This window comes from Pecten maximus, chromosome 9, assembly GCF_902652985.1.
Source record: "Pecten maximus chromosome 9, xPecMax1.1, whole genome shotgun sequence".
In the NCBI taxonomy this organism is placed as follows: Eukaryota; Metazoa; Mollusca; class Bivalvia; order Pectinida; family Pectinidae; genus Pecten; species Pecten maximus.
In genome coordinates, this window is record NC_047023.1 from 42,149,125 (window position 1) to 42,166,932 (window position 17,808).

The 17,808-nt window shown below is 36.6% G+C and overlaps 1 protein-coding gene across 3 annotated transcripts in view; it reads left to right on the top strand.

Moving 5' to 3' along the window:
• The first annotated feature begins 4,671 nt into the window (after positions 1 to 4,671).
• The window catches only part of LOC117334855 (gonadotropin-releasing hormone receptor-like), a 119,359-nt gene continuing 106,222 nt past the window's right edge, over positions 4,672 to 17,808 (top strand). For 2 of the 3 annotated variants that reach the window (XM_033894681.1, XM_033894682.1), the window contains exon 1: positions 4,673 to 5,559. In XM_033894681.1, the coding sequence (XP_033750572.1) occupies positions 4,933 to 5,559 (627 nt within the window). In that variant the 5' untranslated portion in view covers positions 4,673 to 4,932. Of the gene's footprint in view, positions 5,560 to 17,808 lie in introns of all 3 variants that reach the window. The other variant, XM_033894680.1, reaches the window with a different exon arrangement.

Sequence of the window (17,808 nt, forward strand, 5' to 3'; positions counted from 1 at the left end):
TATTATTTTGTACAAGCGGTTTGGATAGGGAATATCCCATCGATAGGTAGGTCATCAATAAATCTGTATACATTGAGTTATCTAGTGGTATTGGATAGCACTTTGATATTCAGTGACATTGTTATATTTGGTGACCTTGGGACATATATTTTATGAATTAGGTACAGCAAATTGTCTGCATAATGATAATCTAGAGGTATAAAGTCGAAGTTTGTTGTGCAATTGTATTATGAAAGGTAAGTGACTTCATTGTTGGTATTTTAATACTGTGTGCACTTTTGACGAAAATTGTATATAAGTATTGCAAACCAAGTAGTACTTTTTGATGACCAAGTATATATTGAGATGATGAACTATGTCAGGTAATGTTACGAGAGAGGCGTTTAAAATGGTAATTATACACTAATTGTCGTGAGATCTACATGGCCAACACCTCATCGATGTTTCATTTACAAACTCGGTCTAAGAGCTATATCATATAATATACCAACCTGTGTAATCACTTATACTCATAGCTTGTCTGTGCATAGTCTTCATGCAATTTTATTATTCCGGCTAAGTGTTCCTATTTATATAGTATCAGAAATCAGTTTCAATGGCAATTACTTTTGTCTGAAGTGTTTAAGTCTTTAAAATGTTAATTTTTCTTAAAATCACCAAAAAGTATGTATTTTATGAGCGTAACTGAGATCATTTTTAGTAAGTCTACTAAAAACAACAAGATACATGTCCCTGGCTGAACAACAGTCCTATGCGTCTTTGAGGTATTGATGTGAATATATCTGTCAATACATAATCATATAAAGAAACAGCTGCATGAAGTTTACGCATCTGTGGTAGGGATTCAATTGAAACAAGCTTTCAACACATAGGTTAATCGCTTAGGAACAACTGGCATTGTATAAGGAATTTGTATTATGGACATGACACAATGTCTATAAATGGTATAAATCGAAGACAGATAACGTCAGAAGTATTGTCTGATATTTTATTTCTATGACTACATAGACATATGTGAGTGTCCGTTCAGGTACTTTCATGGTTGGTCCTGTCATTTTGTCAATTTTATCTTGATGACCGCTACATGCACTATACGCCTTCTAATGCGTAGTATTGTAAAGTGTGGCGGTTTCATCAAGAAAGGTAGATATGTGGCGGTTTGAATTGGGATTTTATTCTGATTTCGAAATTTATTATGTTTATTTAATTAATCTGTGTAAATAAATGTCCATGCCAAACTATTTGTTTATGTTTTAAATTCAATGCTTTGCTCTAATTTTGAACTTTATTTTATATTAAAATTAACCGTAAAAGGATTATTTTTGGAACATGGTTATAAAACTACATGTATGTACATTAATTTGCGTATGTAGCTATTGCTAAGATTTTGCTGCTGACGCCTACACCATCAAAGTCATGTTCTTAGTTTGTTTGTTTGTTTTTTTTTTGTTTTTTTTTTGTTTTTTTTTATCAATTTCCAGGAAACAGGGAGAGAGAGTTTATTAACAGAACGGATAAGATAAAACCCATCAGTCCTTGTATTAAAAAAAGAAACTGATTGACGATGCTGGTCATCCGTATTCAACTCCACACCTAAAATAGTACACCTTGGGAACTTCTACATTCAATCACGTATCTCGATCCAAAACACCCCTTCTTCAATCACATATCTCGATCCAAAACACCCCTTCTTCAATCACGTATCTCGATCCAAAACACCCCTTCTTCAATCACGTATCTCGATCCAAAACACCCCTTCTTCAACCACATATCTCGATCCAAAACACCCCTTCTTCAACCACATATCTCGATCCAAAACACCCCTTCTTCAACCACGTATCTCGATCCAACACTTCTACCATATTTCATCACTGACGTATCTCGATCTGACACGTCTACACTACTTCATAAATCACGTATCTCGATATGATACTTCTACATCCCTTCTTCAAACACGTCTTTCTCTCCGACAATCAGGAAAGGACTTTATCGATCACGTATCTCGATCTTACACTTCTACCCTACTTACCATAACATGTATCAGCCTGACTATTATTTGATCTTGGTGTCGCACTGAGTTAATTAGTCAGGTGCTTGCTCAAAATACACAGGTAATATATCCATTGTGATTTCCAGGTAAACCTACTGCTTCCGAGAAATACTCTTTGATCAAGATTGCTCGCATACTCCCATCCACAAGGTAGCCGGTTATAACCAGTGTAACTGTATTTGTATAAACTAGATAGAAATTGGCGTCCTCCATATTTTTAAGTGGATATGAATTCGTGCTGATAATATCTCTTTCCCTACCGTAAGAAAGGGGCATATGATGAAATTGATTAATATTGACATGCTATGTGTTATCTTCATCTCCCTTTCAAAGAACCTTCATTTATCACTGGAATCACTGGAAGACATCGATATAAGTCTTATTTGACTTCTTTGATGTATCTTGACGTTTTCCCACAACTAATAATTGTCTTTCGCGACTTCGTTCCGGTTGCACACACACTTAATAATCACAAAATTATATGTACACTTAAAAAGTTCTAAAATACATAATGTATACTCAGTGTATATTATCGAAGTTGGTCATAAAAAACGGGGGTATGTCTTACTGAGAAAGGTAGACGTAGCTTTGTTCTCGTTTATCGAGTGTTACATTGAAGTTGGAGTCATTGTGTCAGGAGTCTATTCCCTTTATTTGTGTTTTGAACGACGACAAAATGAATATAACAGTCAATCTCGAAAAGTTATTTCAACAACAGCTTAATAATCGTTAAAACAAAAACATCGAAAAAGCACACACAAAAAAAAGCAAAATTAAAAAAAACACTAGTAACATGTTTAATTGTTAATTACTACTGAAATCTACAAATTGGTTGCTTTACCGAATTATGTCTCGAATTTGACGAATGTTATATTGCAGCTACATAATGTGGTCAGTTTGTGTGTAGCCAAATAGTCACCAAAGACTAAGCTAACACCATGAGGAAAGTAGCCTATCAATAACCGTCAAGAATGACTTATCACCACGCAATTTGTAATAACGACGCAATTTGTAATAAAAAACTTCAAAGTTATTTCTACTGGATAAATTTTCATCACATGATGAAGATAATCTATACTTTGTACTTTGTACATAATAAGTAATAAAAAAGTAATTTTTAAATAGAATTAGGTTGAAAAATGTACCAAGTGAAGATAATATTTCTATCTAATGACAATTGTACGATGGCCGATATCGGACGGGCAAAACAGTGTTACTAGTAATACGTTTTTGTCAACGAAAAATATACGTACATATTGTGTGTCAAAAATATCTACTGCTAGTAGTAGATAAATTTGTACACAAAAAGTGTACGTACAAATCCTGTGTCAAAAACCTGTTACTAGTAACACATTTTTGACACAAAATCTCTACGTACATATTTTGTGTACAAATTTATGTACTACTTCTAAATATCAGTTAACATTCTTTCCTATCTTGATTGATCGCTTTGTGGTCTAATGGTCTAATACTGTCTATGATTCTCCTAATGCGACACCAGACTAACTGACCACACGCGCACAACTCGCCAAACTGCAGATTCGTTAAACAAATAGTACATCATTGTACCCATCGATGTCTGCGTGCTTTAAGTCAACAACATAACTACAAAGAGCGTAATAGAGACAACGAAAAGAAGTTTGGTTGTTATTATCATACCAGTGTAAAATATTCTACCCTTTACGCGATATGAAGTCTATATTTATGTTTTCTACCGTGCCCAGTGATTTATTAAATAAATAAATGGCACCACTTTTACACCTTACACGTTTTTTTATACGTTTGTCCTCCAGTCTTACCTGGTCTAGGCATTCTTTAGGATTGAGTAATGTTTGTCTTTTGTTCGTGTTTTAAGGCTGCGTTTCCCCGGTGACATGTCTCCCTAACAAGTTGTGCTTTATAAAGATAAAAGTTGCGTCCTTCGACTAGGATAGAGAGAATTTCTCTTATTCTCAATCAGCAGAGCATCAGACTAGTTAGCAGAGCTTCCGTGTTCGATCCCTACCGGAGACACTTAAAAACATTTACCTCTGCTTCACAAGTATCAAACTTTCCACGGACAATCACATCAGTGTTTTACACCTGATTAACGCTTGCACAAGGGCATTCTGTCTTTTTACTTCAAAGTAATTATCAACATATCATAGCAAATCTCACTTATTAGAAAGTAAAAGGAGTCAATGATTACAATGTATTTTTGTGTAACGTTTTAAAGTCAATGGTATAAATCTTCGCTCCATCGACCAATCAGAAATCACTCGCAATAGGGCAACACGTGAAGTATATGTCACGTTAAACGGAGCTTATCGCTAACCCTGTTTCTTTACCTGACGCGGATACACAGGTGTTCGCTTACTCGCCCCATAGGCAATGTAACGATGTAATGTTCACATAAGGATCAATTAGGGGTTAAATTATAAATTTTCCCGACAAAACCTCACCTAATCATAAAAGTATACTCCATTTGTGATAAGAAAACCTGCTGTACTCTAGGCACCAATCGGCTGTCAATACCGTAACATGGTCAGTGTTCAGTGTGAGTAGTGTAAGCTGTATGCTTATGCTGACTCAGATTCGCCCGCCCAATCTCTCCACCTTCAACGGTACGGTCGACTGTTCTGTTCCAATACACGTATAGCTACTGCTACTCTGCGACTGCTGTGTGGCTCAAACCAATTGATGCTATCTGAGGATTGGAAAAGAGGATGATAATTCTCAATGATTTACTTCAATTACCATTTTAACAGTATATGATATCAGTGGTGTTAAAAAACAAGGATACCACACATTTTAGTTTCACGGTGTGTGCTTTTATCTATCTATTTACTTTATTCATTTTACTTTTTAACTTTAGTATATAAGATGCTGAAAGAAGTCAAAGAATGAATACTGATCATTTAAAAACTACAGCAATATCGGTTCGATTTGCGAATAATGCTTGGAACAGTATAACAACCCCGGATGTAACAGGGTCAAAATTTCACGATGTATCAAACAGTGGACAAAACTCATCTTCTACATTTTTTAATTATTCTGAAGCTGATGATTCCACAAATAATGCAGGAATTCAGACAACGACAACATCGCCACCAGTGTTCAACGATGCTTACATGGTTGAAACCATTGTTCTTTCCGCTCTGTTTCTCATTTCCTTCATTGGAAACACAGCTACTTTGATTCAGATGTATCGTATGAGAAAACGGCGTTCGACAATCAACACTCTAATCGTCAACCTGGCCATCGCTGATCTCATTGTTGCCTTTTTTTGCATGGCCGCCGAAGCTTTTTGGACGGTCACTATTCAGTTTTTGGCGGGAAATGCCATGTGTAAAATTTTGCGGTACATCCAAGTGTTTGGATTTTTGTTATCTACGTATATAACAGTTGTGATAAGCTTGGATCGGTGTTGTGTTATTCTAGACCCTATCAGCAGAAATAAAGCGCCTCAGAGAGTCCGATTCATGGTAGGGGTTTCATGGCTCCTAAGTGCCTTGTTCAGTGTTCCGCAGGTAAGCTTCTTAATGTTTTGGTCAAGAAAGACAAATATATATGTATATTTAATGTCATATATTGTAGTTTTGTGAAGGAGATGACTACTCCAAACATTTGACATTTTTATCACACTGTAATTACAACCATTTTATTCTATGTAGCGAAATGTTAAACTCTTTATTATATGACAGTTTGTTTCAAACGACATTCTGGTGGTTAGCACATTTCGATTGAAATTAATTAGTGGATAGAGCATATGCTAATCAATAGATAGAGTATATGTTAATTAATAGGCAAAACTGCGCCATACTTCTAGGATTTTTAGTTTACTAAAATGAAACAAATATTGAAACACTTATATTATACTGTACCATTTAAATACGTTTAATGCACGTCAGGTTCATTTAAAGAAAACCTAAAACATTTAGTTTTCATCACGCAATTTGGTCGTTAGTGCGTGATATTTCCCCGAGCGAGTCAGGATATGAACATACATGCCTTTCATAAGAACGACTTACTTTGTATTGACTAAGAGGCATAATTTGAATTTGGAAAAAGTGTCCCAAAATATACAGCAGCTTTATAATTGATGTCACTGTAACACGCAAGGCAGCACCACTGAATTTCCGCACGTTTGGCCCAAGTGTCACTAGATTGCCACATACTTGACACCAAGTATTACCAAATTGTGACACAATAGTCGCTTTATATCACAAGTCTGAGGTTACACGGTCCATGACCATTACTTTTACTTAAAAAGCATGATATCGTGTAACAGTGTACAGACTAGAACACTGTTGGGCAAATAATTTCTATATAGCATCAAAGGGCCATGGTTTTCATCAAATATAATCCGGATACTTATAGCTGTTTTTATGAAATAGGAGTTTACAGAATCGTCAAATATAATTTAATGAAAGTATGTGAAACGCATATAAAATTAGGTGCTTCATGGATGTGATGTGATCAAGAGCTTTCCTGTCAATTAGCTGGTATCTTAATGTTCCAGGTAGCCGTAGTATCGAATTATGTCGTTTGTCTAGAAAGGGAGGGAGGATAAACAAGGGGAGGGAGAGAAAAAAGGAAAGATTGCCTCATGCTGGGATAGTTATCTCCGCCAGCGTATTCACTATGTCAAACATAAAACACACCCCTAATTAGGATAGAGGGGGAATAACCATGGCGTTGTCTGCGATTCAATGCTTCGGAATCGCTGAGTTTATGAACGATATATTTCGTAAAGTATCAAAATATATTTTCAAAACTAATTCCGCTTCATAGTATCACAAGATCAATGTCGACAAGATGCTATGTTGGAGTCAACGTTCAAGGTTTAAGTGTCAAACGTCACAATTGACCACATTGGAACCTGTGTATCAACTCTGTTATTAATCTATCCTTAGTTCAAGTTCACAATCATTAACAACGATTAAATTGATATTGGTGCGATATCATACACTTTATTGTACTAACGTACAAACTGGCTAATTGGCTTAGTACTTATGTACATCTTAATTGCAGTGTCCGCGATTATTGGTGATTCTATTTGCAGAAAAAAATATTCGCCATCAGAAGGTTCATTTATTACATATCACATTTAAAACAAGCGTATTCTTAAATGCTTAAAACGCAAAAACTAAACACTTATTCCTACAACAGTCTGTGGAAGAGAACTGAGATAAAAGAAACGTTATTTTTAACTTCAACTTTGTGTAAGTAGAAAATGAAAAATAAGCTATTTTTGAGGGGGTTTGGCTTTCGTTTAAATAAAACGCTGTTTTTCTTTGAACAACAAAAACTGAAAGTGATTAATACATATTTCTGCCAATTGACATGCATACAATAATATGTATGTCAAAGAGATGCTCTTTGTTTGCAGTCTTGTTTTTGCAGCATTTTAACGCCTCTTTAAACGATTTTAACACTGTCTCACTGTTGACAAAAATCTATTATTTTCTTGTCTAGCAACTTTCTTATTCCTTGTGAGTGCCTCTCACTGCCTAACCTTTGACCTTAAGTTGAACGTCCGCCCCTCCGAGGACGGTTTGGGTTCTCTTCCCTGGTCTAGAAATACCAGAGTCTTTACACTTGGTAATTGCTACTCCTGCTCTGCGCTCAGCACTTTTCGGAGTGTGACCACTGGTTTGCCTGTCGTTGATAGAATCTGGGCGGGTAGAGTGTACGGCTGAATGTCTTCGGCAGTATGTTTCAGTGAGGTACCACTATATAATGGGCATCAGTTCCTTGGTATCACAAGGAGAGGAAACATGAGCATATCGCAGCCTCCATAAATACATTCACTACACACATGAATTTCACATAAAAGATTGACCGTCAATAAGGCTTAGCTTAGGACGTTAAAAATTACTAAACCAAACAAAACAATTCTATTATCCTTCACTTTGATATCATTATTCCGAGGTCACGTGATGTTATTTTTGTTGCATCCCCCGTCGGTGCAAAAACGAGAATATCGACAAGTGGACGAAACGGTTACACTGCCGTAATAGACACAAATGGTGCATGAATTAGCTTCATAAATTTGTGATGTAGCCCACTCATCTGATGATTTTTATTAGAGTAATAATGTATGCCAAAGTGCATCTTTTTATCACATTTATGTGTACATCATAGCAAAAAATATTTGAACAGAAACGCGTTATATATCATCTTACATGTCTTCAATATTACAACAGAATTAATGAACGGTTGATATAACTAAGTAGATTGTCTTACCGTACGTTATTAACTTTTTCACAAGTTCATGATACAGCGGCCGATCACTATCGCAGTTGTTAGTGGGGATTTATTTAACTTTTTCAGAGGATATGTGTAAATATATTACAAAGTTTTTTGAAAATATCTCTAAAAGAAGAAAACATTTTTTTTCAGTCTGATTATAAATTACATGTTCCTATGTCTATTGTATGTTGGGTGTAGTTTTAAACACAATTATAGTTTATTTTAATATATATTTATATACTGTACCTATTGATATATTTCAGCGATTTATTTCACCTTAGGTACAGGGGATGTTGACTGTATCTTCAGGTCAATTTCGTCATTAGCGACTTTGAAATATTTTGACAGTATGCAGAAATAATGACGCTTAGCATGAAAGGATTTCTCCTTAATATTAACCATTTATAAATCAGTATATAATGTATATAATGCAGACAGGCTTATCTGAACTACTGTCTAGCTGCCAAAGGTATGTCTATCCCTTTATGACTGTCAATTTAATGGCTACATGGGAATGCATAATACAAGCTAAACAGATCTGTCGAATATAGACGTCGGTACCAGACAAGGATAATGGTCCGGAACTTCAATAATGATGACCGAATATATCCAAGATTCTATTAGTAGCTTTCAATTGTATGTAGGGGACGTTGTGTGTGATTAGCTGTTAAGTCCTGACATGCTTTTCACGTGTAGATACTTAGGGCGTGTATTACAACGGATTGTTTCGACAGATTTTCATTTGAGGCAATTGTCTACGACATGTTTTCAGTGACGACAAGGAGATAAATGGTATGGTTAGGATAGCTTCCGTTAGAGACGAGCGATTATATGACGACATGCTTTCGTAGGAGAAGATTTCCTATGACAGGATTTCATTGGAATGGATTTCTTAGGATATGTTTTACTTGGTGTGAAGTCTACAAGGGATTTTCATTGGAGGCGAACGCTCGGGACAGGTTTTCATTGGTGTAAAGTCTACGACGAGTTTCCATAGGTGTTAAGTCCATGACGGGTTTCCATTTGTGTATAGTCCACGACGGATTCCCATTGGTGTAACGTCTACGACGGGTTTCCATTGGTGTATAGTCTACGACGGGTTTCCATTGGTGTATAGTCTACGACGGGTTTTCATTGGTGTATATTCTACGACGGGTTTTAATTGTTATGAAGTCTATAACAGGTATTTAATGATGTGGGGTATATGGGAGTTTTTCATTGGTGTGTAGTTTACCACAGGTTTTAACGATGTGAAGTCTACAACAGGTTTTCATTGATGTGAGGTCTATGACCTTTTATTCATTGGTGTGAAGTCTAACGCAGGTTTTCAATGATGTGAGGTCTATGGTAGTTTTTCATTGGTGTGAAGTCTTTGACCTTTTTCATCTGTGTGAATTCTACTCCATGTTTTCAGTGCTTTGAAGTCTATGACGCTTTTTCATTGGTGTGAGGTCGACGACAGGTTTTCATTGATGTGGGGTCGACGACAGGTTTTCATTGGTGTGAGGTCGACGACAGGTTTTCATTGGTGTGGGGTCGACGACAGGTTTTCATTGCAGGCGAATGCTTATGACAGATTTTTATTGGTGTGATGTCCACAACAGGTTTCCATTGTTTGGCGTTTATGACAGATTCCAAAGGTGTAAAGTCAACAACAGTTTTTATATTGGTGTGATGTTTAAATACGATTTTTATCGGTATGAAGTCTACGACATGTTGTCATTGGTTTGAGGACTATGACTGTTTTCATCAGTGTATAGATTTCCACGGGGTTTCAATGATGTGAGGTTTATGGTAGTTTTTGTATTTGAGGGTAAGTCTACGACAGGTTTTGCTTGGTGTGAAGAAATCTAGGAAGGTTTTCATTTGTTTTAAGTATACGATAGGTATTCATTGATTTGAAGTCTATGGCAGGTTTTTATTTCTTTGAAGTTTAAAGCAGGTTTTAGTTTATTTGACAAGAAAAGTGCTTTGTGGCGCGAAGAAGTCTAAGGCAGGTTTTTATTGGTTTCAAATTACTGCAGGTTTGTATTGCTATTAAGTATACGACGGATTAATCATTGTAGTTAATGTTCACTAATATATGACTTCATTTCTCTGACATACACAGAACATTCCTTTGTCTCAAAATATAACCAGCAAAACGTGACCGAATACTGAAGGTACATATGTACCATATCATAGCATTGTACATATGTACCATATCATAGCATTGTGTACGGCAGGCCGAATACTGTAGGTACATATGTACCATATCATAGCATTGTGTACGGCAGGCCGAATACTGTAAGTACATACAGTGCAGTGCCATAAGTGAGTAGCCACTTCTACACGACGTCATTTTGCAATGTCAAGTAGATGGCTTTGTATTTTCGACGTTTTTTCAATAAAATAGCACAAATAATGTAACTTACTTGCTAATATTTGGTAATACACCCCTTTGCTTTAATAACTGCCCGTATTCTCTTTGGAATTGATTCATTATTGCCTGTATTCTTGTCTGGTCCAGCTGATTCCAAATTTCAGAAACGACCCTCACCAGATCTGCCTTTGACCTAATGTCATTCAGTCTGTTTGTTAGTTTAATTTTTAGTAATCTCCATAGATTTTCTATTATGTTGTGGGGACTGTGCTGGCCACGGAATTGTTTCAATATTATGTTCCGTTTTCCACCGGCAGGTCTGTCTTGACACATGGACGGGACAGTTGTCCTCTTGTGATATCCAATAGGAATTTCCAAACATTTTCGCAACAACTGGCCACAAATGTGTATCTAAAACATTTATATATTTCTCAGAATTAATATTACCCTCCACTGGGGTCAATACCCCCACTCCTTGAAAAGTTATACAACCCCAAAACATGACCGAGATATTTGATCGTGGCGAATGAGCACTATACTGACCAAGGCATTCCGGTTTCCATGTCTCATCGCGTTTACTCCAGACATATACTTTTCTATCCTGACCTAAGACAATCTTTGTTTCATCCGTAAAAATGATATTTTTCCAATTTTGTTCAACTGTCCATGTCCGATGATCTCGACACCATTTTACACGTCCTTTGAAATGGTAGTACGCTTCCTAACGGCGCATCTTTTATAATCCAAATCACGGAGTCTTCTCTTTAAAGTTCTCTCAAATACTTCAGTGGGGTTTAACTCATTAAATGATGCCAATAAATCCGGAAAACTTTAACGTCTGTTCTGTTTTATCAGCCGCGAAAGCCGAGTGTCACTTCGGACGGTGGTAATTTTGCTCCTGCCACTTCGGGGCTTGTTTCCTAAACTTCCTCTCTCGTGAAAACGTTGGAGAAACTTCTGAATTGTTGAACGGTATATGTTCAATATTTCAGCAATTTTTCGTCCAGAAATTCCCCTTTTGTGCATTGCTGTGATCGTCTGTTTCTGGCACTGACATTACACTACCGTGTGGCGCCATATTGTTTACACCGACAACGGTGCTTAAAAATGAAACCAAATACCGTATTCCGCGTTCCGGATTATGGACACGATGATCACGATTAAAATGATGTATGATATAACAATATTACTTGAAAATATATTTCTTTCATTTTATTAAAATACGACGTAACGGCGAAAACGTCGTTTTTGACGTTGAAAGTGGCTACTCACTTTTGGCACGGCACTATATGTACCATACCATAGCATTGTGTACGGCAGGCCGAATACTGTAGGTACACATGTCCCACATCATAGCATTATGTACTGCAGGCCGAATACTGTAGGTACATATGTACCATATCATAACATTATGTTCGGTAAGCCGAAAACTGTAGGTACACATGTACCATATCATAACATTATGTTCGGTAAGCCGAATACTGTAGGTACACATGTACCATATCATAACATTATGTTCGGCAAGCCGAATACTGTAGGTACACATGTACCATATCATAACATTATGTTCGGCAAGCCGAATACTGTAGGTGCACATGTACCATATCATAACATTATGTTCGGCAAACCGAATACTGTAGGTACACATGTACCATATTATAACATTATGTTCGGCAAGCCTAATACTGTAGGTACATATGTACCATATCATAACATTATGTTCGGCAGGCCGAATACTGTAGGTACACATGTACCATATCATAACATTATGTTCGGCAAACCGAATACTGTAGGTACACATGTACCTTATCATAACATTATGTACGACAGGCCTAATACTGTAGGTACACATGTACCATATCATAACATTATGTTCGGCAAGCCTAATACTGTAGGTACACATGTACCATATCATAACATTATGTTCGGCAGGCCGAATACTGTAGGTACACATGTACCATATCATAACATTATGTTCGACAGGCCGAATACTGTAGGTACACATGTACCATATTATAACATTATGTACGACAGGCCTTATACTGTAGGTACACATGTACCATATCATAACATTATGTTCGACAGGCCGAATACTGTAGGTACACATGTACCATATCATAACATTATGTTCGGCAAGCCTAATACTGTAGGTACACATGTACCATATTATAACATTATGTTCGGCAAGCCTAATACTGTAGGTACACATGTACCATATCATAACATTATGTTCGGCAAGCCTAATACTGTAGGTACACATGTACCATATCATAACATTATGTTCGGCAGGCCGAATACTGTAGGTACACATGTACCATATCATAACATTATGTTCGACAGGCCGAATACTGTAGGTACACATGTACCATATTATAACATTATGTACGACAGGCCGAATACTGTAGGTACACATGTACCATATCATAACATTATGTTCGACAGGCCGAATACTGTAGGTACACATGTACCATATCATAACATTATGTTCGGCAAGCCTAATACTGTAGGTACACATGTACCATATTATAACATTATGTACGACAGGCCTTATACTGTAGGTACACATGTACCATATCATAACATTATGTACGACAGGCCTTATACTGTAGGTACACATGTACCATATTATAACATTATGTTCGGCAAGCCTAATACTGTAGGTACACATGTACCATATTATAACATTATGTTCGACAAGCCTAATACTGTAGGTACACATGTACCATATCATAACATTATGTTCGGCAGGCCGAATACTGTAGGTACACATGTACCTTATCATAACATCATGTTCGGTAAGCCGAATACTGTAGGTACACATGTACCTTATCATAACATTATGTTCGACAGGCCTAATACTGTAGGTACACATGTACCATATCATAACATTATATACGACAGGCCTAATACTGTAGGTACACATGTACCATATCATAACATTATGTACGGCAGGCCTAATACTGTAGGTACACATGTACCATATCATAACATTATGTACGACAGGCCTAATACTGTAGGTACCTAATTTCCTCACATAATTTCAATCTCATGGAAAGAACGAACGAATATTCTTTTACATGATGTCAAAAATTCTTTCACCTTGTGTCTAATCAGCAGATGAAATAGGTCTGGTTCCCGATTTTTTCTCTTGTCGAATAGCTGATACTAATCGGCAGAAAAATATGTAGTACATTTGGCTGTCAAGGAAATGCACACAATTAGCCTTTCACGGTCGGGACAATAAGTATAAAATATCTGTTTGTTCTAGCCAGTCAGCGTTATATGTCAACATTTTGTATACCTTCGTCAATACTGCATGATTTCCCAAGCTAGAAACAAAACACGCCAAACATATTTTCGCTTTGTAGGTACATTCCGTGTATATGTACGAAATTGCTTAATTGTACCCTTTAATATGAACATATATTATCGTTCCCATCCCTTCCAGTTGAATGTATCCTTGAACATTCTGATGGAACTAACAGATACGTTTATAGCTCCCGAGATACACCTCTATATCGATGTTATCCTTTCGCTGAAATTTAAGGTTTACACGCACAGCAATAACGATGTTAGACAATTTGGTAAAGTTAGCTCAGTATGAGTATAAATCTTTATTCCATTATTTTTGTAAATTTGATTAAAACATTTAAATGTTCTAGTTTATTTATGAGAAATTAGCAAATTTGTAGTAAATTAGCTTGATCATTTCTACACACTACAGAAAACATTGTGTATTAACAACAGGTGTTTCCTAAAGCCTTCCTTGTTATGTTGTTTAACGGTCGCTAGCATATTAATATGTACGCTATGATACACAAATAGTATGAACGTGAGAGTCGAATAATTCGTGTCAGGTCCCTGTGCTCTAAATGGCAGAATTTGGCGGCAAATGCATTTGATGTACAATCAAATTCTGGTATATATGTACTACTCTTAGAATAATACTTTATAAGTGTTTCGCTATGAAATCGTGTAGTATAAATGGAATGGCCTTCATGCGTTTATTACGAAAGAACAGAACAACAGTGGAATGATTAGCACACAAAAACTGAAAACATAATTAAATTTTAAAATGGCAGGACTACCGCTAGACTGTCTCTGTCTCTAGAATCTCGAATATATAAGAGCAAATGAGACATATATTTTATCTCATAAACATGCAGACTGTGTGATACAATAAGTATATGATTCTTGATATAAAATATGGTTACTAGTTTAACACCAATGATTCATAAGTGTGTGATGAATGTAACTAAACGAACACTCCGGAAAGTGAACAGACATGTCAACAAAAAAGCAATTCAAAATCAGCAACATACGAACGAAATGTGCAAATGTATAGACCTTTTAAAACGGGAATCGACAATAAGAACAGGTGTATAACAAATAAGAACTATTCTCAGTTTACATATGTAAAATCAAATTTTGTATTGTGTGACGTCCTATCAACAGCTTTGTCAATTTACGGACGGCTTCCCCTGTGCGAGATGCATGGTGCATGTATGTAGGTTTATGTTTTCGATGGCTGTGGTATGTTCGTGTTTGTCTCCCTTTGATATCATGTCACTGATGCCGACTTTATAGTGCTACCTCACTGAACCATACTACTTGTACAAATGTACCTAAGACATCAAGCAGAACACACCACCCAGTCACATTATGCTGACAACGGCCGAACAAGTAGGACGCACATGTTGATCTTCTGAAACATTTAGTGATCGTGTTTAGGAGGTTGGGACCGACTAATTACTCCGGAAGTGCTCTTAGTGTATTTCTTAAAAGTGCCTTTTTGCATGTTCTCATCAAAACAGAGAAACATTTCTGATTCACAGGCAGTACAACATATGTGTTGCACATCATAAGAGAACGAATTTGTATTCGTTTGCGTGTGATCCCAAACTTTTGCACTTTCTATAATTAATAGCGTATTTAAAATTTGGCAAGTCTAGTTTTCAATGCATACTAATGACCCATTATCGGATATCGTAGCCAACAAAGTCTATTACAGAAGATGTGGTCAGGGCTGTAAAATAAACGTTACTATCAATTTGTTTTGAAAGGAACTTATATCTTTTATGTCTATTGTAGAATCCTCTCGGTTTCCTCTCAGATACCAGGTGGTAGACACTGCTGATTTCGGTTTCCGAGGTGTAGTGTTACTTGTTTGGCACGTTTAAGCCCTACTATACGCAAATCGAGGAGAACAAAATAACATATTCACCTGATTGAGATATTAAATATGATACCATGCGTCAGTATTGACTGCTGTTGAAATTCTCTCGTTGTAAACATACCTCCATTTGTGATTGTTGCCGACGTTGTCAGAGAGTCCTAAAGACGTTTCCTTGAGAGGTCAGAATCTAGACGTTTCCATGGGAATTTGGAATTTAGACATTTCGGTGAATGGTCGGAATTTAGACTAACGAGTGTTGTCTCATTGTATCGCACAGTGTATACGCTGTAAGTCACAGGCTCGTGGGGGGTGGGGGTAAACGTATTGTCTCACGATTAGATATAATAACGTACAAGCTAAGACTAACACCTTTTCTCTCTACCAAACCCCCTTTCTCTACGACGTGTTACTGTATAACGAGTTTCATATCTTCTAGAAACCTGTCAGAAAGGAATGTCTGCATCTGATTTTAGCATTCGTATCGCTCATAACATCCTCCATCTCCATGCACCATCCCAAAGTCTAATTCTGGACTGTCCACCAATTGTTTCTATTTCCTTCTTTTACATTTGATTTGGTGTGCCAAGATAAATGTCCTTTTTTGGGGGGGGGGGGGGGGGGGGGGGGGGGTGGGTGTAGGCCGAGTAAGCAAATTAGGCACTTTTCTCAGGACGGCGTTCGGAATTTCGTATAAACATCGGTTTGTTGACAAGTTGGACACACTTTTATTGTTTTTCATATTTGATGTTCCTACCAATCGTTTCTTAGTAGATAATGCTAACCTTAAGTATATTTTAGTTTTAACTTACATAACTTTCTGAATCACGACAAATTGCCATATGATACACATATTTGGGTTTTTATTCAGTGACACGGTTTATAATATCCAAATGTATTAATGTTCTTTTGAAATAAAAGACAAATGATATATAAGCGCCTTTAAAACGAACTGACAGTAAGATACAGTAGAACCTAATATTAGTGTAACTCAATCATAATCTGGTTTGTCCTTCTGGGACTCGTCAGTATTGCTAATGGACGTGGTTATAAAAGTCAAAAAGGAGGGGCGATGATGAAATTTAAAATAGATCGAAACAAAATATCAATATATAGATAAAGAGGCGCGATAGTCCCATAATGCAATAATTCTCATATTTTCAAATATTGCATTTCAATCGAACGTCAATTATACGTGCAGAGTTTAAACCAATTCACTATTAAACAGAAAAAGAGCGCGAAGGCAGGTTTAAGAGTCCGCCGTGTCTTTGTCATTTACGACACCAGTCATACAAATCTTGATCAAATCTGTTTAAAATTAAATTCTAAAACTAATAATTAGGTTGATGACAACATAACCACAAAGAAATAGACGAATCTATCATATGATAATAATGTCGACCATTAAGCTGTCCTATGGTCTTCAGCAACAAGTATCTCTCCAATCTATAATACGGTGTTAACCTTCCGTCAGTAGTCCACATCTGTCACGAAAACTGTAAGCTATATACGTTTGAAATCGACAAGGCTACAAATGTCGTGAATATCAAGAAACCATAATGATAGAATATACGTCGATTTGTCAATATTCAGAGGATTTATATCGATACTACATTTAATTCTGTGTAAGCAGTTACAGTAATACAGATATCTCAGGAACAGCTGGTACAGACACAGTTTTATCTTTGAAGCTTAACAGCTATATCATGTAAGGATGTTGCAATTTGCTACATTCGCAGCATGTTTAAGGAAGGTATTTGCAAAGCCATTGCAAGAAAGGCTCTTCAACAAGGAATGATAGAATATTTCACCCCCTTGGGGGGAGACAGGGGAATCTCAACCCGAGGGAAATATTCTTAAGTTTTCCCAAACACAACGCTTGCCGAGTGTCTGGTAGCTTGATTATCTTGCCCCGAGGGTTGAGATTCCCCTGTCTCACTTCAATGGGGGTGAATGATTATTTTTCTCTTACCCTGTTTACCCTCTTAT